The 25,386-nt window shown below is 43.4% G+C and overlaps 1 protein-coding gene across 1 annotated transcript in view; it reads left to right on the top strand.

The window, feature by feature from the left end:
- Positions 1 to 18,833, top strand: part of GFOD1 (glucose-fructose oxidoreductase domain containing 1) — a 75,078-nt gene extending 56,245 nt beyond the window's left edge. Inside the window, exon 2 of the mRNA XM_037379868.1 lies at positions 11,050 to 18,833. Within this exon, the coding sequence (XP_037235765.1) occupies positions 11,050 to 11,969 (920 nt within the window). The 3' untranslated portion in view covers positions 11,970 to 18,833. The remainder of the gene's footprint in view (positions 1 to 11,049) is intronic.
- The last annotated feature ends 6,553 nt before the right edge of the window (positions 18,834 to 25,386 follow it).

Genomic DNA, 25,386 nt, shown 5'->3' with positions numbered 1-25,386 from the left:
AATCCTCCTAAAGCCTTTACAACAGCTGGGCATTTAGTTGTTGTCAGCCAACACCAAAAGAAACATATTTAAATACAGATAATGCCTCAGGAGAATAGAGATCGACCATAGGATGTGATTGCCCTGTGATTTCATTACTGTGGAAAAGAAAGGTATTATAATATACTGGACTGATGGGTGCATTTTGCTCTAGCAGTTGAATAGAGGGAGTGAGAGCAATTGGAACAAAGGACCAAATACAGAGATTTTCACTGAGGTTTTTATGTAGTTCTAAGACAATTAAAATCCCATTGAAATGAATTAGTATTTGTTTGAATAAGGTCTAAATAGAACAGTTTTTCTCAGTTTATCTGAGTACATAATGTGAGTCTTTAGATTCTCTTCTTGCACGTGGAAGTACTCAGCAGGGATGTGACCCTACAGTTTTGGTGGGGAATTGAAGATATAAAAGTTGTACAGAAATTTGTGAGAGCCAGCATGGTTTGTCCCATAAACTTTTTCCCAAGTGCATATGAGAGCATGGAAGGCATCCAAGTAGGGCTCAGGGAATGTAAGTCTGAGCATGTTTCAGATATCTGAACAGATAATCTCAAGCTGGGACCCCTGAAGCATTTCCCTGCGGTGTGCAAGTAGCTGGTTTGTCAGGATGTATTTATACCTTCTCTAGATTTCCCAGCAATTAAAGGTTTTTAAATAGTTTAAAAAATACCACGTGCTTCATTTATTTCAGTCCTCCAGTGTTGTTATTTGCGGAAGTGCCTACAGAGAAGAGATCAGAGTGATGTGCCAGGTGGGCTGTAAACCAAGCATCAAACTCTAGCCCGTGCTAGGAAAGGGCTGGAGAATTCTGCTTTGCCTTGCAAAGTGTGCTGGTGTGCAGAGTAACGTAAGACTTGGTTGCTTTCCTCGTTCTCAAGCACATTGTCAATGGATTCAGTGATGCAGATGCTTTATACTTCCAAATCAAAGGCCCCAACTAGCCAAACTAACAGAATAAGCAATCAACAATTCATATAGACTTATTAGAAGAGTTACCTTCAAGCCAGCACATTGTCAAAATTGTATGGATGCATATGGTCTCTGCAGAAGAGGTCATATGTCACAGAGTCACAGAATATCTCAAGTTGAAAGGGACCCATAGGGATCACCGCGGCCAACTCCTGGCTCCTCACGGGACTACCTAAATAAAGCTTTCTGAAGCAGCCCTGAGACCCACCTCAAGCAGAAAAGGATTGCATCTGTTTCAGAGTGCCTCGAATGCCACTACAGCAGCATTTATACCTACAGCAACAGTAACACACGCACAGACATGGCCCCAGTCCATAGCCCTAATGACTACCTCTGTGCAAATAAAAGTTAGTGGCAATATTACTACATAATGAAAATTGATATCATCATTACAGTCTTCTCTTGTGTTGATGAACTGTCTGGTTTTGCTTAGATGGCACTTATTTACCTGCAGGCATCGTTACAATCACTTGAAGTCAGCAGGGGTATTTTCCCAGCCTAGGCACCCCACGTCAGCAGCTATCTACAAAGAACCCAGCATCTCTATCGCAAGATAAACCAGTTCCCTACGTTTCTGTTTCCTTAAATGGTTTTACAGACCACTAGCCCAGCTGAAATCGCTTCTGTAAGCTCACAGCTCGTATTAACCTTCTTACTCGATGCGCCTCCTTGCACTTCTCGCAGTTTGCATGAGCTGTGCATGTCTTGTTAGCTGGGTGACACCTAAACTGCCGGTGGAGATGCTGCTCATATGTCACTAGCAGCAGGGTGTCTCTGTGGGGTTTCTTTTCATCACGCAGGTAGATACTTGAGTGAACTTTGGTTTAGTGTATGGTTGCAGGGCAGCCAAGATGGAGGCAGTCACAAACAGCTTTTTTTCCGGGTATTTGAATATTTAAGTTTTTGTTTTCAAAGCAGTTGTGTGGAAAAGAGATTAGATCAGTGAGGGTAAACCAGCCTGAAAACTGGAATCGTAGTGCGATGCACCAGGGCCAGAAGTAGGTGTGTGAACCGAGACCCTTGCTTTGTGGCGGTGTGTGCAGTTTGGGCACATGCCAGTTTACTATACAGAATTTTTCACCTAGTAGTTGTGAAGCGCATCTCATCCCGGTTCACTATAAAATGCAGCAATGCGTGTGTTCTTTTACTTCATAATATTTCGATGCAGAGGGAGAGATGCAGGGTCTGTAAAATCTGTATAAACCACCGATTTGCTGGGGCCAAATGAGCTGTGGCGTGTCAGCAGGGTGGTGTATTACTCCCCGTGTGCATTCCCCGTCTGTTTCAGTTGTGAAGGAAAGTATGTTCCTTCAGTCACTGTTATTTGCCTTCACACTTAGGGCAGACTAGGAATACACACATGCCCTGTTAGGAGCTATGACTCATTGTGCTATAGGAACTTGGGTTTTTGCCACAGCTATACGTATCTGCGATTAACAAAGATTGCCTTGGCCAATGTTAAGAGCTGTGACTAATGCCAATCTTGTTAGGCATTCATCACTGAGATTTGTCTCCTTGTCAAAAGTTTTGTTAAATAATGTTTCCTCCAAGAAACATTGTCTTGCCATCAATTTTCCCCTGGCAGATGTATCGATTGAAATAGATGTGTTTTTCATGCCATTCAAGGAACTGAGTGACAGATTGTGCTCTGAATATGATAAATCTAACCATTGTCTTTATTGTTACTATAATTATTACTGTTTTGCAATATTGACAGCAGCAGCATTTAATAATAGCAGAGATACATCTATATACCAATAAAAAATCCTTATCCTGGGTGAAAAGGTTTTCAAATCACCTGAAATGTCCCAGAAATCACTCCTCATTTCCCAGAGCAGAGCTGCCTACCATAAGGTTTTCCACTCCTCCTGCTAGAAATACATGTATCCATATTTATTTAGACTCTTTTCTGAGGGATTCAAAAGCTTTTCATCACTATGCAGTATGTGATTCACACATACCCACACGTAACGCATCAGAAAATAGTATCAGCCCTGCAGAATAGCGTGTCCCAGTATTAAATTTCTCTAGACTGATGCACGTATTGGGCAATAGCTTAACTGACACACATACCACCATTTTAGCATAAATGCTTTTTCTTCATCATCCCTCCCCCGGTCCAGTCTCTGCGTACAAAAGCATGCTGATTTTTTCTGGAATCTCTTTCCTTCTTCTCCATTGTTATTTTTTTCTGCAGAAAAGATGCTAGCAGGGCTCACACGAGGATTGGACTGAAGGATAGCCTTCCAGGAGGGGCCCCTGAGGCCTGGGGATGTTGCTGATACTGTTAGGGCTGGCTGTGCAGCTCCTGGCGTGGCAGGAGCTCCTCTGGGCTCTTCCAGCATCCTCCTTTCTGCCTTGTAGAGTTCCTCCTTCGTGTTCCCTCTCCTCCCCCCTTCTCTGCTTCCTTGGCCACCTTCCTGCTTTCCTCTGCTGCACCCCCTGCTACTGCTCGCTCATCTGGAGAGACTCCAGAACATCCTCATGGAAAAACCTGGGAGCCCCAGGTGGGGAGCAGGACTATGGGCTTCACCTGCGTTCTCCTAATGCCCAGGTGGCCAGCGCTGCAGCGCCCAGGCGAGCTTCGTATTCACAAGCACGATATCCAGGCCTTGCAGCAGTTTGTGGTGAGACGGCCAAACGACAGAAGCGCTTTTTTGCTGCGATGAAGGTTTGGAAACGGTGCCTGGGGGCCAGGCATTGCCTGCTGCTGGAAGCGGGGGGCGGAGGTATCCTTATGGTCATCTTCTGCAGCTGAGCTGGGAAGGAGGTGCTTGCAGAGTTGTAATTAAGAGGGGGTACTGCTCAACAAATAATATTGCAGTGATTGAAGAGCAGATAAGAAAATCATGATTTATGGTGCCGGAGCTTCATGGCTTATCATGCAGGCTAAACTGACTGTACGAATGCTGTGTCTCTGAGCGACTGAAGAGCCACCCCAGCTGTCAAAATAACCGAGGAGCGGCTGCATGAGCTGCCTCTGCCTTCAGATTCTGTATTTGCATTCAATTTCTGAGAGGCATTCTCAGTGTTGCGTGTCTCTGCTTAGTTCATATGTGCTAGAAAGATGGAATAGTACTGAACCGGTTTGTTCCAGCTTGGTAGAAAAGGGCCCGTGACCGTGAGGCTCTCATGAAGACAGTTCTGAAACAGAAAAAATTGTGTCACGTGCTGTGAGACCTGTTGGTCTCCTCTGTAGGCAGTGGGTCAGCGCAGTTACAGCTCAGATCTCTTATATTTTCTTCTGGGTTTCCTAAGGAGTGATTAATATGAAAAGGAAAGAGATCTTCATTACCAACCTCTGGGTTTGTGCAGTGTTTAAGTATTATAAGAGGCAGTAAGATAACTCAGAAGATTTTTTTTGAGGTCCTGGCTACAAAAAATTACAGCCTCCAAACGCTGTATCTTTTGCAAATTCAAAAGAAAGGGATAGAAAGGAATGGTTCAGATAGCTGTGAGGATTTCTGAAGTCATTATTATTGAGGGGGGGGAAAATGATTCTGTGTGGTTTTGCATATGGGTATACACCAGAATTCATTTTCATTTTCATGCAAGATAGAAATGGAAAGATATTTTCTGAAAATCCAACGGGATTGCAGTAGTACCATTAGATAACATGGTTAGTGTCACAAACAGATCTCTTCCTGGTAAGGGAGTGTGCAAAATACATGGTTCTACTGATACTCAGCTTGTATCAACCATCAGTTCAGCTGCAGGGTGCCGTACCGAGCTCCCGATACGGTGTCTGTGCAAACCACAGAGTTGACAGTGTGTGTACAGATGTGCAGAGGAGCAACTTGCTGTATACCAAGTATTTAAATGAGAGGTAGTGACTTTTGATTGAAGCTGCTTGTTTTGACTGTGGTTTTTGATATATTCCTAGAGAAAAGCCTTTTGTCAGTATGGCCAAAATGACTGATTTGCAGCAAGGTATAGCTTTTTAACTAAACTTGCTACTTTTTTGTTTGTTGACTTGGGCACATTTATAGAAGTAGCTGTATTTCTTATTTATAAAAGTAGCTGAATAGCTTATTTTATCAGTGTTATAACACTGGGAAAATGTGAATGAGATACTCCCCATTCATATATTAGATGATACTGTTTTGTATTTTCAAGCCATGTCAAACTGCATTAGGATGGAAACTGTGATCTGATTACAGCTAATAATATGCATACTAATAATACAGCACATATCATTGCAACACATCTTACAAGCCGTGAACAGAACTGAGTGCCAAAGATGATTTCCCCTCTGATTCTGCATAGGATCCAGAGGCAACAACAGCAGCTGCAATGGTCAAAATCTGAGAAGAAAATTTTGCCCATACTTATTTATTGTAACCATATTATGATAATGTGGATTGTCACTATTTGGATGTATTTTGTATTAGCTTCTATTTTTTAGAAAAAAAACAAAAGTGCTTGAAGTAGATAGTATAATCTGATATAAATATTTAAAATAATTTATTTGAAGTAGCCTGGTAAGCATAAGCATGCTCTTCTACCACTCCTGTATTTGCTGAAACTCTCCATCTGTTCCTTGAATGTTGACAGTTCCTCTTTAACTTTAGAAATGTATTTTTCTGCTGACTAATTTAGCTTAGTCCACCAAAACCTGACTTCCCCCTTTCTCTCACCTCCATCATGACCCAAAGCAATAGGTAGCGACTGCTAACTAATGAATCTTTCTGGTGCCAGTGAAGGTTTTGATTATATGCCCAGACTCCAAATAGAGCCCTTTTTGATTTTTATGTGAATAGGAGGAGGAGACAATATTGTACTGGGGTCTCATGTCCTGAGCTCAACAGATAGAGGACTAGTCTTACTTCAGTTCAGTGATGGACACTTTTTTTAATTAGTTGGAGATTTTTATGTGAAAATGTTTCTCTCCTTATTTGAAACAATCAGAGCAGATGAAAAAAAAAAAGCTGACATTGCACATTTCGGAATTGATGAAGCCTGCACTGTTTACAGCTGCTCAGTGCTCCCTGCACTGTGGACCGAGGAGTTCTCATTTTTAGGCTGTGCAGCACAGGGACATTACAGGGACATTGAAACTTGTGCTGCTGGTAGCCAAGGAGCTAGAGCCATCTCTGAAATGAATTGCTGCAAAAGCCAGACATTTCAAAGTCAGGAGGTCAATTCTTGCTCTATTAGAATTTACGTGGAAAAAATTGTAAATACTACTACTCTGGACTGTATCTACTTGCCACGTACTTCTGGGCTGTTTAGCTTTCAAAATAATTTCCATATCACAAGGGCTTCCTTTTTCTAAAATGAAGGCTGAGGTCTGCAAATAAATCACATGACTTCCTGACAAAAATAATTCCTGTGTGGTGGGTGACATGCCGTTAGGTCAATTTGACTTTTCAACGTAAGTGTTAGAGAAATCTTCACTCAATTGAATGGTAGCACCAATGGCAGCATAGACAATTTTTCTTCTCTTTGCTCAGCTTCTTCTAGAGAGTTGGTTAGACATCTACCTCTTCAGAGAAGACTGGTGTTCTTAAGTAACCTTGTTAAATTAAATGCAGATTAGTATCTAAGTTGTTGAGGTTTGGCTTGGCGTATATGCACTGTGGGAGATAAAGAATAGCCAAGATGGACCGTTCAGCCCTTAATCTTCCTTATGAGGCACTGAGAAGTGAGAAGACACTGGTGTTAGTGATGGTTTTGTGATGTGGACCTGCTGCTCTGGAAACTTCGATTCATTTTAAAGAGGAACCAAGCAGCTGTCAGATGTTACCAGCAACAAAACCTAGATGTCAAATTCTCTGGTGTAATTGCTCAGACTCGTGTCCTTTCACATTTTTAAGCACTGCTAGGGCAAGTTGTACCTAAGTCACTGGCCTAGGGATCTGGTCTGTCTCATGGATGAACATCTTCCAGCTCCACCATTACTTGGTTTTTCCTGTTTTCCTGCTGGAGGGAGAAGATGGAGGGGTTCAGGGGAGCAGACCTGTTGGGTCTAAAGTGGTTGCCGCCTCATGGCCCCATGCCTGCGGGCACAGGTGGCTCATCGGCACCACGGTACAGTGCCTGTTCATGTGGGTTCTTTGCGTTTCTGGCCATTATCAGCATATGCGCAGAGCCAGGAAGGCTCTCAAACATGAATGTTTTGGATTTGCTGTAATTAACAGGTTTCCGCCTTTCCAAAAAGGTTGAAATGGTGGAAGGAGTAAGTGTAAGACTCCACCTTTCCCCTGTCTCCGTACAGATTTTAGGGCTCTTCCTTTTCCTGTGCTACAGTGATCCTAATGGCAATTTTTCTTGAATGTCAGGGATGTAAAAGCCCATAGGCTTCTCTTTCATATTTATAATCACTGTTTACTCAGATTGTGACATGTAGTCATGGAGTGGGTCCTGGGCTGAAGTCCTGCATGGCAGCTGTGGGTGGACTTCAGAGAGTCAACTTGCACCCCAGGAGCTTTGCCAGGAGATGCATCGCCCAGCTTCAGCTTTGGACTTGGGCTGACCGGGAGCGAGCCCTCCCCTGTTCTGTGCAGGTCAGAGAAATCCCACGTCATGTCATTGCCACCAGCCTGGCACCGCTTTGTCTCTTTTTGAAGCACAGCCAAGTAGAGAGACTGGGGTGAGGACTGTGTGAAGCCCTCCAAAAGAATGACGTGTACTTAATTATTTTTCTTCTTCATTTTACCTAAGAACTCAAGAAATCAACGCTCAGAAGTTGCCTGATGGAGAACTGTAGCACTGTGGGCCAGATTTCTTGATGCACGTGGAAGGGGGGGGTGTTCTTTCATATGAGGAGATGTTTGTGACTCTGTTACTTACCACCACGGACACAATTGCACTTTCTTGCTGAAACAAGCTGCACTTCCCTGCTTTTATGTAATTAATGAAGTTTTTGCTGTCTGCTGTGGTGTGATTTTCAGAGATGTGTGAAACATCAAGACACACTGACAAGCGGGAGCAATTCATCCGTTCTTCCAGAGTCTTGTCCAAAAGTGGACAGGATTAGACCCTAACCCCAGGAGAAGGGGGTCAGTTCCTGAGAATCTCCCTGCAGCACCTGCAGGCAGAGCATGCCTGTTCGTGAGACTGTTGGTGTTGGGAAGGGTGGTTTTCCTTGCACACTGCCCTACGTGTCGCTGCTTTAGAGAATGGCTCAAAGGGAAGATGCCTTTTTTCCTTCTCCTTTTGAGGAGGGAGCAGGGGGAAGAGAGCAGAAAACTATGGTGTTTTGATCCGCCTGTTTCTTATTCTAGTAGCATAAACACACCAGAGTATTTCTCCAAATCAATTTAAGCAAACCTTTCATGTTCTCTCCCTGCTTCAAGAAAGCAAATGTGGCTGCTTGCAGATTTACAGCTACAGAGAAGACAAAGATCTGTAGTGTGCACAGACTCAAATGCCGAGCAGTGTCATGCTGAAAGGACCTGCACGAGCTTTAATAGAGTATAAAAGCCTTCTGGGCACCAAGCAAAAAATCTGTTTAAAGTCCTGACAGGGATAAGAGCACAGCTTGTATTATCAGCATATGCGCAGAGCCGGGAAGACTCTCAAACATTAATGTTTTGGATTTGCTGTAATTAAAAGGTTTCCACCTTTCCAGAAAGTTTGAAATGGTGGAAGGAGTAAGTATAAGACTCCACCTTTTCCCTGTCTCTGTACAGATATTTAGGGCTCTTCCCTTTTCTGTGCTACAGTGATCCTAATGGCAATTTTTCTTGAATGTCAGGGATGTAGAAGCCCATAGGTTTCTCTTTCGTATTTGGTACTCAGATTGAGACAGTCCCAAGCGTTCCCTGCCCCACACAGTGAAGGACTGCCCCCCACTGTGCATGACACCGAACACACAGCACAAAGATTGTCCCCGGGCTGCAATTTCTCATGAAAGCCAGATCCTTTTCCTCACGAGCACATGTGGAGTGGCATATCGTGAGAGATTAGTGACTGGATAGACCCCAGATAAAATGTGGCTGGCGTCTGTGAGGCAGAACAGTGCAAGCTGAACTGGAGCAGAAAGAGATGTTTGTGGATCACTGGTGAGCAGGTCAGATGTTGACATAGTATGTATGGATTCTTTGAGGGGAAAATGACTGTTTCAGGAAGGTTTGACAGCAGGCAATTTTTGTCTGACTAAGATTTCCCTTATTTTGAGAACTAATTTGTCAGACTAAAATGCCTCTGCAAAGAATCTGTAACTCAAGGACTGTTATATTAGTGATCTGTATCAAGTGGCATAGCAGGAGCTACCAGTTAGAGGATTATGGGGCAGGTGGATGAATGCTTTCTCCAATATCAAACAGATGCAGAAAGAAAATTATTCAGGAGCAGGAAAAGAAGTGCTGTGAGGTTGGAAATGTCAACTCAGTCACCAGTAGCAGTCTGTAAAAATAAGAGAGAAAAGTGAGAAGGGAAGACTGTGGCCACTGAATAGAGGATTCCTGCCCAGTATAAGAGGAAAATGAGTACGTCACTACCTACCTGATTAAGTAGAAGGTAAACAGGAGCAAGTTCAAGGAAGATCTTTCCCTTCTTGGCTGTTTACTAGATGTGACTGCCGCTTCAGTGGTGGCAGCCATCCCTCCAGTAGCTACTCAAAGAGTAGCAAAGACTGGGAATAGGCAGTGTGGATGAGATGGTTATTGAATGTTTGGACTGTGACCCCCTTCTTCTTCCAGTCAGGCTGTTAAATATTCATGTAAGTGGGCTCAGGCAGATCCCCGCCATCTGTCTGTATTTATATGGCTTCATCCAAACAGCTCCAAAACATGTGAAATTTTATCCTCACAACAGCTCTTTAAAGAAAAAGGGATTTCTCACCTACGTGAAGGGAAAAGGAATCAAAGCACAAAGCAATTTAGTGAGTAACCATATTTCTTCTCTGGACTCCAGCAGACAGGATTCAAATTCATCTCTTTTAAGCGCCAGGCCCAGGTCTAGCCTGGGGCTCTCAAGGTAAAGATCATATTTAGTGCTATAAGATGTTGTATAGCTTGCCTAATATTGCTCATTAAGCATTAAAAAATCTTTGTATGCAACTAAAGAGGAAACTGGAGGCTCTGTCACTGTGTGTGTATGCGTACAGAATGAAAGTATTTGACAAGAAGTCAATAATAAAACCATTATTTTGGCATCTCAGCCTGCACACCTTGCTGGCCAGATAAAACAGGACTGTCGTGCAAGCTTCGGTAAACAGTGTGCCCATATGGACAGTTCTGCCAGGGAGCAGATTGTCACAGCTACATTTGACCTGTTTTAGAGCAATCGTAGCTCTCCCTTGGCACCGTGGATGTACTGTTGACATTTCAGCAGAGCTGCTTCAAAAAAAAAAGAGTGCCATTGTCTGAATAGCATGGCATTTTAGGAGCGAGAAGCAATTTCTGCATTGTAAATCAAGCAACAATCCCAGTACTTCTTACTCTCTCCAGTCAGAGCCTCTTAAACAGTCTGAATGGGAAAGATGAAGGGGCAAGACCACTGCAAAGACAAGCCCAGACTCTTCAGCATACCTACGTTTAAGTTGCTGTATACATGCGGTCCTGTTACTCATAAGCTTCAGGGATTTGAATCTGAAGCTGCGATTCAGCTCTCAGAAGCCCCCCCACAGGCAGGGTATCACAGAAGAGATTTCTACAAACTGGCTGTTTGGCGGGGGTTTGGTTTTGTACCTGTTCCCAGAAGGTGGCAAATGTCGAGTAGCAATCCACCTTACCTTAGCTTGGTTTTTTTTATCGGTCCAGGACCTCACCTTCATGCTATTTTTAGGCATAAAAAGGGATCTATTTTTGAAATATAAAATAAAATAGGATAAATTTTCCTACTGAAAATAAAGGGGAATGTAAAAGGAATAGATAAAAAGGGATAAATTTTCACTGTGGTGCTCAAGAAACTCTTTACGTGTGTTTTGGAAACACACCAGAGGGGGTATACTTGTGCCTTTAATGCCATACTGAAACGTTTTCTTCTTTCAAGGATCTTTCCCCTTGGCTTAGTCTTTAAGAACAGCCTCGAGGCTTTCAGTTTATTCAGTCGATATATTTTTGTTAATGACATTTTTTTTAAACTGTGTTTCAGGCATTGGAAAAAATGTCATCTGTGACCGAACGGCGACTCCCCTGGATGCCTTCAGGATGATGACTGCGGCTCATTATTACCCAAAGCTCATGAGCATCATGGGGAACGTTTTGCGCTTCCTGCCCGCTTTCGTGAAGATGAAGCAGCTGATCCAGGAGGGTTACGTGGGGGAGCTGCTGGTGTGCGAGGTGCAGGTCCACAGCGGAAGCCTGTTAGGCAAAAAATACAACTGGAGCTGTGACGACCTGATGGGAGGTGGGGGCTTGCACTCAGTGGGCACCTACATCATCGACCTCCTGACCTTCCTTACCAGCCAGAAGGCTGTGAAAGTGCACGGGTTGCTCAAGACCTTCGTGAAGCAGACGGACCACATCAAGGGGATACGGCAGATCACCAGCGACGACTTCTGTACGTTTCAGATGGTCCTGGAAGGCGGCGTGTGCTGCACGGTGACGCTCAACTTCAACGTGCCGGGGGAGTTCAAACAAGACATTATTGTGGTGGGTTCGTCAGGACGGCTGATTGTAATAGGCACTGATCTCTACGGACAGAGCAACAGCTCTCCTCAGCGGGAGCTCCTGCTAAAGGACTCCACGCCAGTCAGCAACTCCTTACTTCCAGAGAAAGCCTTCAGTGACATCCCGTCCCCCTACCTCCGGGGTACCATTAAGATGGTTCAAGCTGTCCGGCAGGCATTTGAGGACCAGGACGACAGGAGGACCTGGGACGGGAGGCCCCTCACGATGGCTGCCACTTTTGACGACTGTCTGTATGCCCTGTGTGTGGTGGACACCATTAAAAAGTCAAACCAGTTGGGCGAGTGGCAGAACATTTCCATCATGACGGAGGAGCCAGAACTGAGCCCAGCATACTTAATCAGCGAAGCCATGCGGAAGAGCAGGATGTCCCTGTACTGTTAGCTCCTCTCAGCTCCTAGGAGAGAATAGGAACCAGACAGCTCTTGAAGGAAACAGCCATTCAGCCCCCATGAAGGGCTTGGGCATCTTAGAAACAGCTGAGGATACAGGAGAAGGAAATAACGGTGTTTGGATCAACTAAATTTGTCGGTGACTAAATGCCAAAGTGATAAGGTCCTTAGAAATGCCCAAAACAGATAGGAGACTTAAGAGCTGACATAACTGTTTTAATAACAGTATTAGCTGGCTGATTGGAAAGATATATCATAGACTCACCTCCTGCTTGCAGGTGCTTTAGAATATCCAATTGTGTTTACTGTGAAAGGTTGGGAAGATCCTTTTAGATTTTCCTTTCCTACCAGAGGGCTGTGAAGGTACTGTCATGTCGTTAAATTATCTGTAGTGTCTGACATGAATGGTTCCTACCATGACAGCTGACACCACCGCGCTGCCGTACTACACCTCTAACCAACACACAGAATAATAGGACTTGGTGTGAAAGTGTCATGCGATACGGAAAATCTCAGCAGCTCACCTTTCATAGCTGGTTAGGAGCTTCTCTGTGTTGGTTTAGCTAGTTGTCTTTTGGGTTTGTTTCTTCTTGTTTTTTTTTAAAGCACAATTAAATAGGAAAATTTGTGGCTTTTAAAACAAAGCAGTCCTCCACCACAGTTCATATGCCCTGGTATTGGGGGAGGGAGGGTCTTTTGTGAGCTCCCAGTAAGCTCCCGGTAAGCTAACTGCACAGATGTGCTGGTTAAAATGGGTTGTGCAAAACCTTCATGGATGGCAGGTGGCATGAGACAGTGGTGATAGTGGGATTTATTATACAGCTGAACTCAGGCTAGTCTTATGAAGGTTTACACACAATTTCCTGTGTCAGGGGCTGACTTTTGAGTGCATTCATTGTGCATTTTGGTTTTACATGGAAAACTAGAAATCCAACCTGAAACCGTATGATGCTTGGACAGGCAGCGTTCTTTTAAACCTTTGTGAACTCACACTTGAGAGATGCACACCGACAATTAATTCCATATAGTTCAGTCCAGAAGCTTTCACCTCCACCAAGTGGTGAGTGTGAGTGAAAAACAAAAGGGATGAGAAAATTACCTGTCCATTTCCAGGGAAAAAATCTACATAAGACCCCCACCTCTTCACCTCCTTAGAGTGGCCGGCTACTGGTACTGTAGTAATCATTCCCTGTCATCAGTGCAGGTGTGGAAAGACTCTTTTGATACCTTTGTCCCATTCTTTTTATTATATTAGATTGCAGTCTTGAAATAACGTATTCTTTCAAGAACGTATTCTTGAAAGAATATACTGAAAGGCACGTGAATTATCCCAGTAAACAGGGATACTGCTTTTCTGCATAAAGCTGCTCCAGTGCTTATATGTTTACATCCTCAAGATAGGAAAAAAGTAGAACACAAGCATATAGCACTAAGTTATGTTAAACTTGAGAGAAACCTTATCAGGCTTCTTTGTTAATTTTGACTAGGGAAAAGAAGAGAACATTTGGTTGAACAGTAAATTAAAACCAAAAATATGACCCTCTTTCTCAAGGCCATCACATTAGTGTTGCCATTTTAGATTAGAAAGAGAACTGTCAGAATAATTTAGATTTTTTTGAAAGCGCTTACAGGTTTGCTATTTTTAGGAGCACTAAGGGCTTCTCTAGGGTTTCTGCTACAAATGACTCTCTCTGATTGCTATATGCTCCTGCCTGTCCTATGCCCAGTTTTAGAGCTTCATGTTTTTGGACAGGAAGGCATCAATAATGTGGTTCATCTCATCTGACTTTAGCCAGCTGAAAGTCAAGTGTCTTGTCCTGGTCGGCTGTGCAAGGACAAGCAGTCAATACAGAAAGAGCTCTCTGTTCACTCAGTTCATCCTAAGATTAATATCGAAGGAGGTGCCCATCGGAAATTCCTGTCCTCCTTTGCAGAGAATCTCGGCTTCTAAATTTTCAGGTGGCTAAAGTTAGGAAACTTGACTCCCACCCCAAAATTATTAATGTGTGCTTAATTTTTGCAAGAGCATATGTGTGACCTCTCAGGAAATATTCCCCAAAGTGTAATAGCATGATTGATGAAGGAATAATGTAGTACTGCAAAACCACACCCAGATGGAGAATTGTTTTATCCTTGTTGTTCTGCCTGTTCTAGCAACTGTATCTGGGGCTGACCACTTCTGCTAAGACCTCAGGCAAGCTTTCATCATTCCTTCTTTGAAGCAGCCCTTGACAAGTTTGGGTGGTTTTCCTAAAAATGGATTTATCTGAGAATTCCTGAGGTAGTATCTGTGCCATCAGGAATTTCCCATTATAATGGTGGTAGTATACCGTGCTGTACGGTTCCTGCCCTGAAAAATAGGCAGAGAAACACAGAAGAGGGTATTTGAGCAAGAAATCATCTCTTTCTCCTGAAAAATCAAATTAGCCCCAAGGGGGTCAAGAGAGTTTTCCTATAGTAAGGCAAAAGCCATTTATTGAAAATAGTGACTAGTTCAAGTCACAAATGCAAGCCCAGTGGATAATTAATCATGTCTATTTGAACACCATCCAAAACATGGACCAAAATGTTTGAGTCTTGCTTCTTAGTGGTTTGGCCATTGTGCTGGAATTGCAGTTCATGTCTTCGCATGTCGTTTTGGTTCACAAGTGTTGACAGTTTTTCCTGTCTGTATTTTCCTTTTTCTGTGTCGTTCCGGGTTTTGTGATGTCATCTGGAAGAAGATATGCTGGAATCCTGTTCGCCGCCCTTGCAGTGAACAGTCCCCAGGCAAGACATGGTGTATAGGGGTAGTACTAGGGGTAGTACTACGGAGCTCAGCCTTTCTGTACCAGATCCAAAGGTTTAGGTGACAGGCATCATCCGTCCTCTGTGCGGACTTACTGATGCAGACGGTGCTGCTTAGCAGGAAGAAGATCTAATGCTTTGGTTACACAGCCATCTGATGCTAGTGTGAGTACTGGCTTGCAAATGAGTTGAATCCTGTACAGCTTGTTGTGTGACCACAGGGCTGTTCCCAGAGAGGCAGGCAGAACGAGCAGGGGCAGGACGGGACCGCCTTTTGTGATGGCAACAGAGGTCTTACGCTAGGTTTCGGTGAAGTCATTACCTGACTGGGATGGCAGCAGTAACTCCATGTGTTTAGGACTAGATGACAGTTTTTCCATTCTCTAGGAGGTGAAGGTGCTGTAGTGTCAAGTGTAAAGATACTAAGCTTCCACCTGGCTTAGAGGTGGAGGGAATTGGTTTGTTTATGGAATGTGTATTACTATCCTGATAAATTCTTACTTTAGAGTCTGGGATCTTTCTTGGCAGCATCAAGCCCTCTGCTCTTTTGGTACAGTTGAAAGTACGTTGAATTCAATAAAGCCTCTTGGAGTTCACACTGGGTTTAAGAATGTGGGCAGCAGATAGCAGAGATGTACTCGATGGAACTCAAAAGCAGTACCACACTGGGAAACATATATTTGGAATTGCACTTTTAATGCTGTTCTTTGATACTGTGCCACAAGGTTTGAGATGAATGCTGCTAGAATTGGTGCAGGCCTGACAGCCAGACTGCAGCTACTGCTGGAATTTACAGTAGTCCCCAAATGAGCTTGTTCATCCACTAGGTAAGAAATGTTGATTCCTCTTTCCCAGGGCTGCTGTTGGAGAGGCTTTTTCCTTTGCCATCAACCTGTGCACATAGGATACTGAAGATTATGGTCTGTTGCCAAAGACAAAAAGAGCCAAAGGGGCGAGCCCAGGTGAAATGCTCTGCTGCTCTGCAGGGGTCTGTTTCAATGCTGGGACGGTCAGCTGAGAGATGATGTCTTATTTTCCATGGGAGTTGCATTGGGGTCCACACCAGGGGTAGGGCAACTCTACTCTGTGTGACAGTAGGGCACAACTGAAGTCCTCCGGCGTGCCCAAAGGGATCGTGGTGACTGCCGCAGGGAGTGACAGGAAAGTGTGTCTGCAGTCTGGTACCTGTATGTCTGCGCCAACAAGGAGACTGTGGCAGTCGTGCGGAGGGTGAGGGTCGCACCTCCTGAGGGTGACAGCAGCAGCCTTGCTCCACATTTGTGTTTGGGAGCCCAAGAAGGGACCCTGCCCTCGGGGAAGCAGCATCCATCCTGTACTCCTGCTAGATCTGTGCACATCCTCAGTGCTGAACTCGGTGAAGTCCTGCGGGGAGGCGTAAAAACTCTGCGAGAGCTTGAGGTTTCCTATATCTAATATCATGCATGTGTTAAATTAGTAGTACTTTAGCTGTGTAGTTAGAAAATACCATGTAGAGATGATACGTCCTTACCCATGCAGCCAATATGGCAGAGAATCAGGGCATGCATAGACAAGTTTAGGCTCAGGGTGGGCTGCTGTGGCGTTCATCCTTTGCTTTGGCTGAAAGCATGAGAAATTCCTGCCCAGCCAGCATAGGGCAATCAGAGGCACTCTCCACTTTGTACTTAGTGTTTCCTTCTTTTGGATAGCTTTCGAATCGGTGACTGTACAAGTGAACAGCTGTCCTGGAAGTTCAGCCATTCAAAAAAGAAGGCTTTTCTGCTGCATGTGGTCACAGCACAAGTACAATTCAGTCTCTCTGTTACCTTGTTTATTTCTGTGTCCATACAAATGTGGAAAAGACTCAGACAATTTAAAATGACTCATTGATCTACCAACAAAAAGCATAATTTATTTAATGGGTAAAGGTAAACATAGTACCTTGATGTCTTTGCAGAGATTCAGAAATTACTGATGACAGGATTTCTTGTTGCTGGGAATTTTTATATTTGACTTTTATCTATGGCCTTCAGTATAAAGTATCACACATTATGAAGTCTATTCACTGTGAAGTTCTCTTTTTACAGGGGTTTAAAAGTACCCAGAAGACCTTTGGCTTTGTGTAGATACTCAACACTGGTGTGATGTTCCAGTGGCCCAGTGATGTACCCTTCAGTACGTATGAAACTCAACACTGGACTGTTTGACCTCTGCAGTGCTCTCTGGGTATCTAGGACTAGTTGGGAAATGGCAGGATTATTCAGGACAGCAGTTTCTTTTTTTTGTTGTTGAAGTTGTTACTCATGGGGAGCAAAGTTTGTAAAATTTAGAGATGAAGTATGACTGAATAATAATTGGCAGTCTTATCTGCTTTAAAATTCCCTCTCTCTTGAGCTGCTGGATGAAGTCTGTCCGATAAAAATAACTTCCTCTTAACAATAACTGCCCACTTCCATTTGCTCATGAGAAGAAGAAATTTTAAGTAAACGGGACTATACATAATGCTGCATTCATGAACCGATGTCATAACCTCATGACTTACTGAGTGTATGAAGCCAGAGCCCATGCAAGTAATGGCTTTTTTGAAGCTGCCAAATTAAAGCCTTGGGGTTGGGGAATGAAGGGTATCAGCTTAGGTCAAGCTAAAATAGCTTTTATTCAGCATTTTCAGTTAAATGAATAAACAGAATGGCTATACTCAATCCAAAACTGAACACAAAACTTGTTTGTAGAAGGCCATTTACATTTTTCCTTTGGGGAATAAGTTCAATTTCTAAAGAATGCTGTTTTGAAATGAAGTTTTTTAAAAAAACATCTTTTATTATGTTTTGGCATGTGTGAAATGAACTGTTTGGGGTTGGGTGTGGGATTTTTTTGGTTGAGTTTTTTGTGGGTTTTTTTTAGGTTCATACTTTCAAAAATCCCATCCATTAGGTTTAAGGACGTTCAGTGAATTCAGCTGCCCTTGGGCCGGTTCGGCTGTGAACCTGCAGCCTCGCGGTGTCATGCAGTGACCCCATTTTCAGCATTTGAGTTTGGCCATCTGGGTTTCATTGTGTCTCTTTGTGGCAGTGGGAAAACTGGTTCATTACATGGAGTTGGCTACAGATAATAATCAAAATACTTTTTGCAGCAGTGCCAGCCATCGTCTTTAAAAGCACTTAACTCTGTTAACTTGTTTACCATGGTTATTTATGACCTCCCAGCCATGTGCTGTCCATTACTTCCTTTCCTTTGTACAACAGACACCTTTGTACATCAGACTCGCTTCCCTCCCCTTTCTGTTTCTCATTCCATTGCAAGCCACCAGGCGAGTCTCCCTTGTTCCCCACTGAGCTTACGCTCGGTCTGTGTTACACATGGCATACAGGGTGGCTAACCTACAACTTGAAGTAACTTTTAACACAAGATTCATTGAAGAACGTTACCACCACAGCTGCTCAAGTACGTGGCATCCCGAATGCCCGGTCAGGGCAGGCACCGAAGCTCCCTGCTGTGCCATGCTTCACAAGCGACACTCGCTGTTTCTCTCTGTACTGGTTTTCTTTTATTTGATTTTGAAAAATGAGAATATGTTCAGTTTGTTGCTGTGTCAATATTAAGTATATATTTATTGTTTTTCAGACATACATACCTATATATAAATGCTATATATATATAATGTCAACGCATGGACATATGTACAGTAGATATTTTAAAGAGCTATTTATCAAGAAAAGTAAGTGTTACAAGTAAACAGAGTTTATATTTTATATATTATGTAGATAGCAAAAAAAATAAGTGGTTAAATTATAGTAGGACTTTTGGGGGTGGGGTTGGAGAAACGGGCAAGGACTGGTTCTAGCATTTTAAATAGCCAAACTACTTTGTACGGAAGCTGCCTGCTGTGCCTCTCGGCTGCAATATCTGTTTGTTTCTTCTTCTGGAAGATGATGTGCATTGTTACTTTTACATTGCTTGGGGAATGTAGTTAGTTTATTCTCAGCCAACTGGTATGTGCTGCTTAAAACATGGTTTCCTGCTGTTCTGTATATTTGCATTGATGGAATAAAAGGATCTTAACTGGCAAATAAAGACGTAAAGGATGTGATCTCTGCTGTTTGGCATTGCTGCTCACACTTGTACTTTGGAGGGGGTAATAACCATCACCTTTGCCTGGTTTCTGGCCTGCCTGTTAAATTCAGCCATCAGAGTGAAATACATGGGCTTTGCGCTTGGGAGCAGGGATTGTGATGGAGAGAGAGGAAGAAGAAGGTTTAACACTAAGCTATCTGAAGGTTTAAAGTTAAGACAAGGACTGAACTAACACCTGCTGGAGTGATGTGTCCTGAGGAGACAGTTGATTTTCTTGCCAAAAGATGTGAGCATGTCCAGTGGCGCAGCAAAATGGGGGCACTGCATGCCCCTGCTGAGCACAGCCTGGAGATCCTTTCTCCTGGACTCCTTTTCTCCTGGATCCTTCCCTCCTTTCTCCAGCACAGCCTGGAGATTTTTTCTCCTGCCTCCCCACCGGCATCCTGGGATGCCTTTGCCTTCCCTGTTCTCGGATCCTTCCAGTGCCTGCCCGATCCTTGCTCCCATCTGCCAGGAGCTGTCAGGTCTTTCCACTTACACCAGTGCTCCTTTTCTCCCTTGTGTGTGGGTGTATCATCAGCCTAGTAAGGAGCTTGTTACTCTAGCCCCTCTGGTGCTGGGGAAAACCTCACTTGAGTACGAAGCAGAAGATAATACGAAGCAGTGGGAAATTCTAGGCTCTGGGGAAAGATATACTGCCTCTGTGATTGATTTGTAAAAAGGCTAGAGCATTTCCTATGTTGCTTTTTCTATTTTACGGCAGAGCACACAGAAAGATGTTGGATTCCACATGAGTCAGTGCTCACTCATTTCTCAGGCACTACAAAAGTACAGCAAATCTGAGGCGCAAATGGTGACGGGATGGGAAATCATCATCGCTTACAATGCACACTCCCCTCAGATCACGCGATCTTGTGAACTGTGTATTTTGCATATATATAAAATTTTACAGAGTGGATATAGCATTTACTTCATCCCAGAAATGCAGCATGTTAGCAATTTCTACCACTACCATTGCAGATGACATACTTTAAAGATGTACTGATGTTTCTGTGTATATACACATAAAATACATTTTTATCAGGTTTAATACACATTATTTTCTTAGGCTGAAGAGGAGAAAAGCACAAGGCAAGCAAGATCAGTGCCCAGGTCTTCAGGAATTACATTTTAATGTATGCTTGCCCTCATGAGCAAATGTATTATAACCTTGCTCAGGTTTCTAGATCACTCTCTCCAAGTAATAATTAGGCACTGAAATAAATCGAGGCCAAATTTTATGGTATATCCTTTCCCATCAACTTCATAGCAAAGTGAGGCCTACTTCCATTTCAAAGGTTAAAACACAGAAATCTTTGGAAAGTAGCACCTAGGGGAGGAATTACTGTGTCAGAGATACAGTGGGATTATTAGTACACTGTTACAGCATACAACATATATAACTGTATAGGGAAGTGCAAATGCAAAGGTGAGTATAAACATTCCACACTAATGAGGCTACATAAATGCTAAGGTAAACATTTTCAAACGTGGGTCAGCATAATGAGACAACTGTAGATTTATGAACCCAAGTAAGAGTTCTGTTTTTAAAACAAACTGCAAAAAATGTGGCTGAGTGGGAAAAGCTCTTTCTTTTTGCCATTATTTTTGAAGAACTAAGAATTCCACAGCTCCCCTGGCTTATTCTGCTGTTTTCTGGAGCCCCTATTGATTAGCAGCCATGTAGTAAAAACAATGGGTGGCTTGTAGCCATAAATATTAATCAGATGAATGTTAAATGCATTGTTCTCTTCAGGAATGAAGAGTTTGCTGGGGCAGGATTATTAAAAAGCGCTGCTGTGCTGAAGAGGAGATGCACTTAATGCCTTTGCTGCCGCTTCCAGTTGGGCAGTGGAAAGCTGCGGAGCTCTTTGTGTCACTGCAGTGCCAGTGGAAAAACCACATGTCAGAGTAGACATACATGATGTACAGAACAAGAGGGCTTTTTGCCCCTTGTAGTACTCCAGAGCAGCTCAAATGGGGCTGAGACAGCCCGGCTTTTCCTAGAGCAGCCTTTCCTGGGGCTGGAAGCAGGGGAATGGCTGCTGCAGCCCAGCAGCACCCAGCTGCCTCACGCTTGGCCTGCTCGAGCCCATGCGCCTGTGCTTGTCACTGCTGCAGCTATCATAGTCAACGTGGAAGGAGGACATTTCCATCAGGCAGCCCTCGGAGTCACCAGACTTGTCACCTGTCCCACAGCACTAGCCTAGTACTAGCTAACACCCGTCTCCTGTATATGTTGACTTTTGTGATGTATTTTCCACTTGGAAATGCTCCAGCTAGTGAATTCAGCACCACAAACTTTGGTGTGGCACCACATCTTTGCTTTAAAATGAGCAACTGCAGCTCCTAAATAGTTCCTGAGGGATGAGGCAAGGCTGCTGACAAGCGCAGGGCACCAGTTCTTTGTCTGGTCTCCCACTACTCATTCCTGCCTTCCCCAGTACGGGCACTGGGAAGCATGTGTGCAACCACCTAGTTAATGTGATCATGGATTTAGCTGAAAACTAACAACGTGGGCTTTTTACTAGGTTAGTTTGCAGGCAGATCAGTTTCCTCATCTGAGTCATTGTCAACAGCAATTTATGCCAGATCACTTTAATAGCAGAATGTAAATAGAAACCAGGTCTGCTGACTGCCAGAAATGTGCTTTTTTCAACAGATCAAAGAGTTGGTAGAGTAACTGCAGAATAATAAACAGGGCCAAAAGAAAGGGAATGGGTAGAAGAAAACAATTTTAAATTCTTTATTTCCTTATGAAAGGATATATATGTAAGCAAATGTTTCTTACTAAGCTGGAGGCCCCCTCCTCCAGACATGGAAGCAGTGTATATACAGATCCTTAGAGAAGCCTTTCAGCATCTCCTCCAATCTATTTTAATAACTCTGCCTTTCGCAGTTAATCACATCTTGCAGACTAAAGGCTTTTGCAGAAATTATCATATCCCATGCAGGCAATAACAGCCTCTGAATGCAGCCAGCTTTGTCACACGTGTGAGTGAGTTTTACATGGTGTTTCAGCCAAACCTGAAGCTCAGACCTGCATTTCAGACTTTTGAGAATGCAGAGAGAGTTGGAAATGGTGATTGATGTGTAGCATAATGCATTTTCTTTGGTGGCTTTTTTCCCCACTGCTGTCCCTAAATTGCTAGATTCTTTTTTTCAACATTTCTTTCCAGCAGTGCTAGTTGTTATACCTTCTGGAAGTATCTGCGATGAAAAGAAGCCTTACACTGCTAAATGTGACAAGCTCTCCAGCTCAGGAAGAAAGGTGAGCAGAAGGAGAGTGACAGTCAGAGCCAGGATAAAAAGCAGATTCACAAGAAACAAGAACATCCCTGAGCTCTGACAATTGACTCTCTATCCTGTTAAATTGTTAGAAACGTCCCAAGCATGGGTTTTGGCTTAGATCAACTTGCATTCCTCTATACCCTTTCTGTGGCACGCTTAGGAAGTCAGCCTGCAGCAGAGACCGTTCCCACCAAGCAAGCTGCTTGTAACCACCCTCTTTTGGAGATTATGAAATTAATAATAGGGCCATGGCCATTCGGTGCCAGGGTGGCCTTGGTGGTACAGGTTTGTCCTGGGTGCTTCATCTGCTGCTATGGATGTAGCTGAGAGTTGAGGACGGATCAGTAGAATGGAAGGATGCTGGTATTACAAAACTAGTGTGTTAAAAAATTAGTCTATCTCCGTCTCAGTGAGAGGAAATTCAGGCGTAAACTGTGCCAAGCTCTGTCAGCACAATATTTTTGGTTAAAATGGACTGTTTTCCATTTCACTTTTCTATACCATTTGCTTGTAGTTCCGTGACAGCAGAAACAACTTTCTGGGCAGTGCCCTGCGCTTTTGGCTGCAGACCTTGTTTGCTGGGAATCATTCCTGTTGTTCAGGCGTACAGCAGGAGCAGGGCCTCTGTGGAGAAGGGACTGAGTCACTGAATTGACAAAGCTCACCACTATCCACCCACATTTGGCAAACTTGGGCTGTACTGCTTCACACATATGAAGTGCCTCGTAAAAAGTAACGAATCCCCCCAAAATGAACTGCTGTGATTATTCCCATTTTGCAGCTGGCAAGGTGGAAGCAGAGGAGAAACTGGTGAGATCACTCTCTAGTGGATTTCTCTTTTCTCTGAATTTCCTACTTGGATTATTAAGTTTGCTCTCTCCCAGTGGCTGAAGCCATTACTCAAAATGTCAGAGGGCCCTCCAAATGCCAAAGATGATAGAAATATCTCATTCCAGAACAGGTACAAGCTCAGGCTTTTATGGAATTTCAGCTTACTTGGAAATACTTTTACAGATAGTAATATTTTTTTTTGGTAAGTTTTAATTGTAGCTTCTTTTTTTTTTTAAAAGGCAGTTGGTGGTAGGATTTTCCTCCTTTTGTGGACTAAAGTGGTCTGAACTATCAAGCTTTAAAAAACGATTTTAAAATGTTAGTGCTGGAAGATTTGAAATTACATGCTGTTATTTTAATATAGTGGATATAACAGGATATTACTAGCTTTACAAAGCAGGTACATACCATTACCTTCACCTTGTATTTTGGAAAACTAGAGACAGAATGGCAAACGATGCTCCCAAGGACATGCAGAGCAAGTCCATGACAGCCAGATACTAAATCCTGCTGCTTTAATTTCTAGTTCCCTTTAAATAGTTCTTAAACCTAATATAATTCTTATTCATTATAATTAATATAATTAGTCATATATAATTAATGCCTAATATGCTGCTGTGGTTTGTGAATGCCAAATAAGCTAGTGTTGTCTGCACAGTCTAAGTTCAAAATAATCAGTTTAGAAAAGTGCTAGCAACACCAAAATCAATACCGACAGCTTTATCTAAGTGAATACATTTGTGTAATTCTGTCTATGGAGGGGAAGGTGAGAGACGCTGCACTCTCCATGCATTGATTTTAAAACCAAGCTGATAAAATTAGCACCAGATCTATGTGCTGACCAGAAAATCACTAAACCAATCAGCCTGAAAAAGTCCAAGGCAGTTAGCACAAAACTGCACTTCTGTCGTGTGTTTCGAGGGGTGTATTTGCCTGCACCCTATAGTTCACACTGCTCAGTTTGGCAAGGATTTCTGGTCCTAAACCCTTCAGAGAACACTGCTTTCAGTTCCCACCGGCAAGTTCTTGGTGGTAATGACTGTAAATCATGAGAGGCAGATGATAATCATCCTAGTGTAATTTGGAAATGCATGGGGTACATCGTTCTGTGTTTTTTACAGCTTCTCATTATTCTGTACAACAACAATCAGAAAGCAGGACATTGACAATACCTTTAACAACTCTGGGAATGCAGACCTGGAATGCTGACAGAAAATCTGTTGGGAGAGAGGTGGAGACTACTTTGTCCTATCACAAAATAAACATCAGTTCACCATTCCAGCTTAACAGCTTGTCTTCATATATTAAAACAAGCCTCCAAACCATGACTGATACAGAGTCATTAACTAGTTGCTGCTCAATCCTTTACACAAATGTGCTAGCAAAGCCCTCTGAGCTCCACTCAGCAAAAACGCCTGCTTGTGTACAAGGCTCCCCTTCCCCTGGTAGGCAGTCTTTCTGAAAGCAGGTGATTAAGTGACAAATTACTCTTTGGAGGTGCAAGTGCTGCATCTGCTGTGTTGCTGTGGTTGGATCTGATCCTTTCACCCTTACGTTAGTGGTCCCAGGGAAGCCACTGGTGAGGCCCTTGCCTTTCAGCCTAGGGAGCAGGTTGGAGGTACGAACTCTTTTAATGCTTGCTTTGAACAAGTTGATAAAACCTGGTGGAAAGAAGCCAGAGAAGATGAATTGAATGCGGTTTGTTGAAGTTACTGCAGCAAATCACAGTAGTTGAGTGTTGCCCATCAGCCTTGTTATCCTGTTTTACTCAGAAGTAACCCTGCTGCACTGCAGAGAAGTGGAAATACTTTGCGAGTCCTACAATACGTATTTCTCCTTTACCTTCCTGTATGCAGTCTACACCAGTCCTTAACATCCTGTTACACTGAGCTTTTGGCAGCATTCGCTGAAGGCTTCATTTCCATGCCCAAATGTGCGAGCACCTAGCTCGGTGCCGTCCTCGGTGCAGGTCCTGGCCGAGGAGGGTAGCAATGGTGAGCAATGCCTGGTTGGCTTCTGCAATCCTGGCTGTTGAAATGGTGCTTTGAAACTCTGGCTCAGCTAGGCTTGCTTTAGAGAATGTCTGCTTCAAATATGCCCAGGGACTGAAACGAACTGTCACCATCTCCATCCTGGGTCACAGGACTCAAAAGGAGTAAAATCCTTTGCAGCTCCTCCTTCAGTCCACTGTGCTGTGCAGTTTGCCCAGGCCCTAAACTTTTGGGGATATTTGGTTGAGTGAGGAACACAGAATCTACCATATCCACCTTGTGACCTGGAATTAGCTTCTGGGCGCATTTGTGGCTCTGATACAAGGAGAAATATTGCAAAGACTGAAACCTGTTCCTAATTCCTACTTGCTTTCTCATTTTGTGGCAGATATCTGCACACTGCCACAAGTTTTGCTC

The sequence above is a fragment of the Falco rusticolus genome, chromosome 3 (genome assembly GCF_015220075.1).
Source record: "Falco rusticolus isolate bFalRus1 chromosome 3, bFalRus1.pri, whole genome shotgun sequence".
Classification (NCBI taxonomy): domain Eukaryota; kingdom Metazoa; phylum Chordata; class Aves; order Falconiformes; family Falconidae; genus Falco; species Falco rusticolus.
Note: the sequence above shows the minus strand (reverse complement) of the source record. Positions and strands in the feature narration are given on the sequence as shown.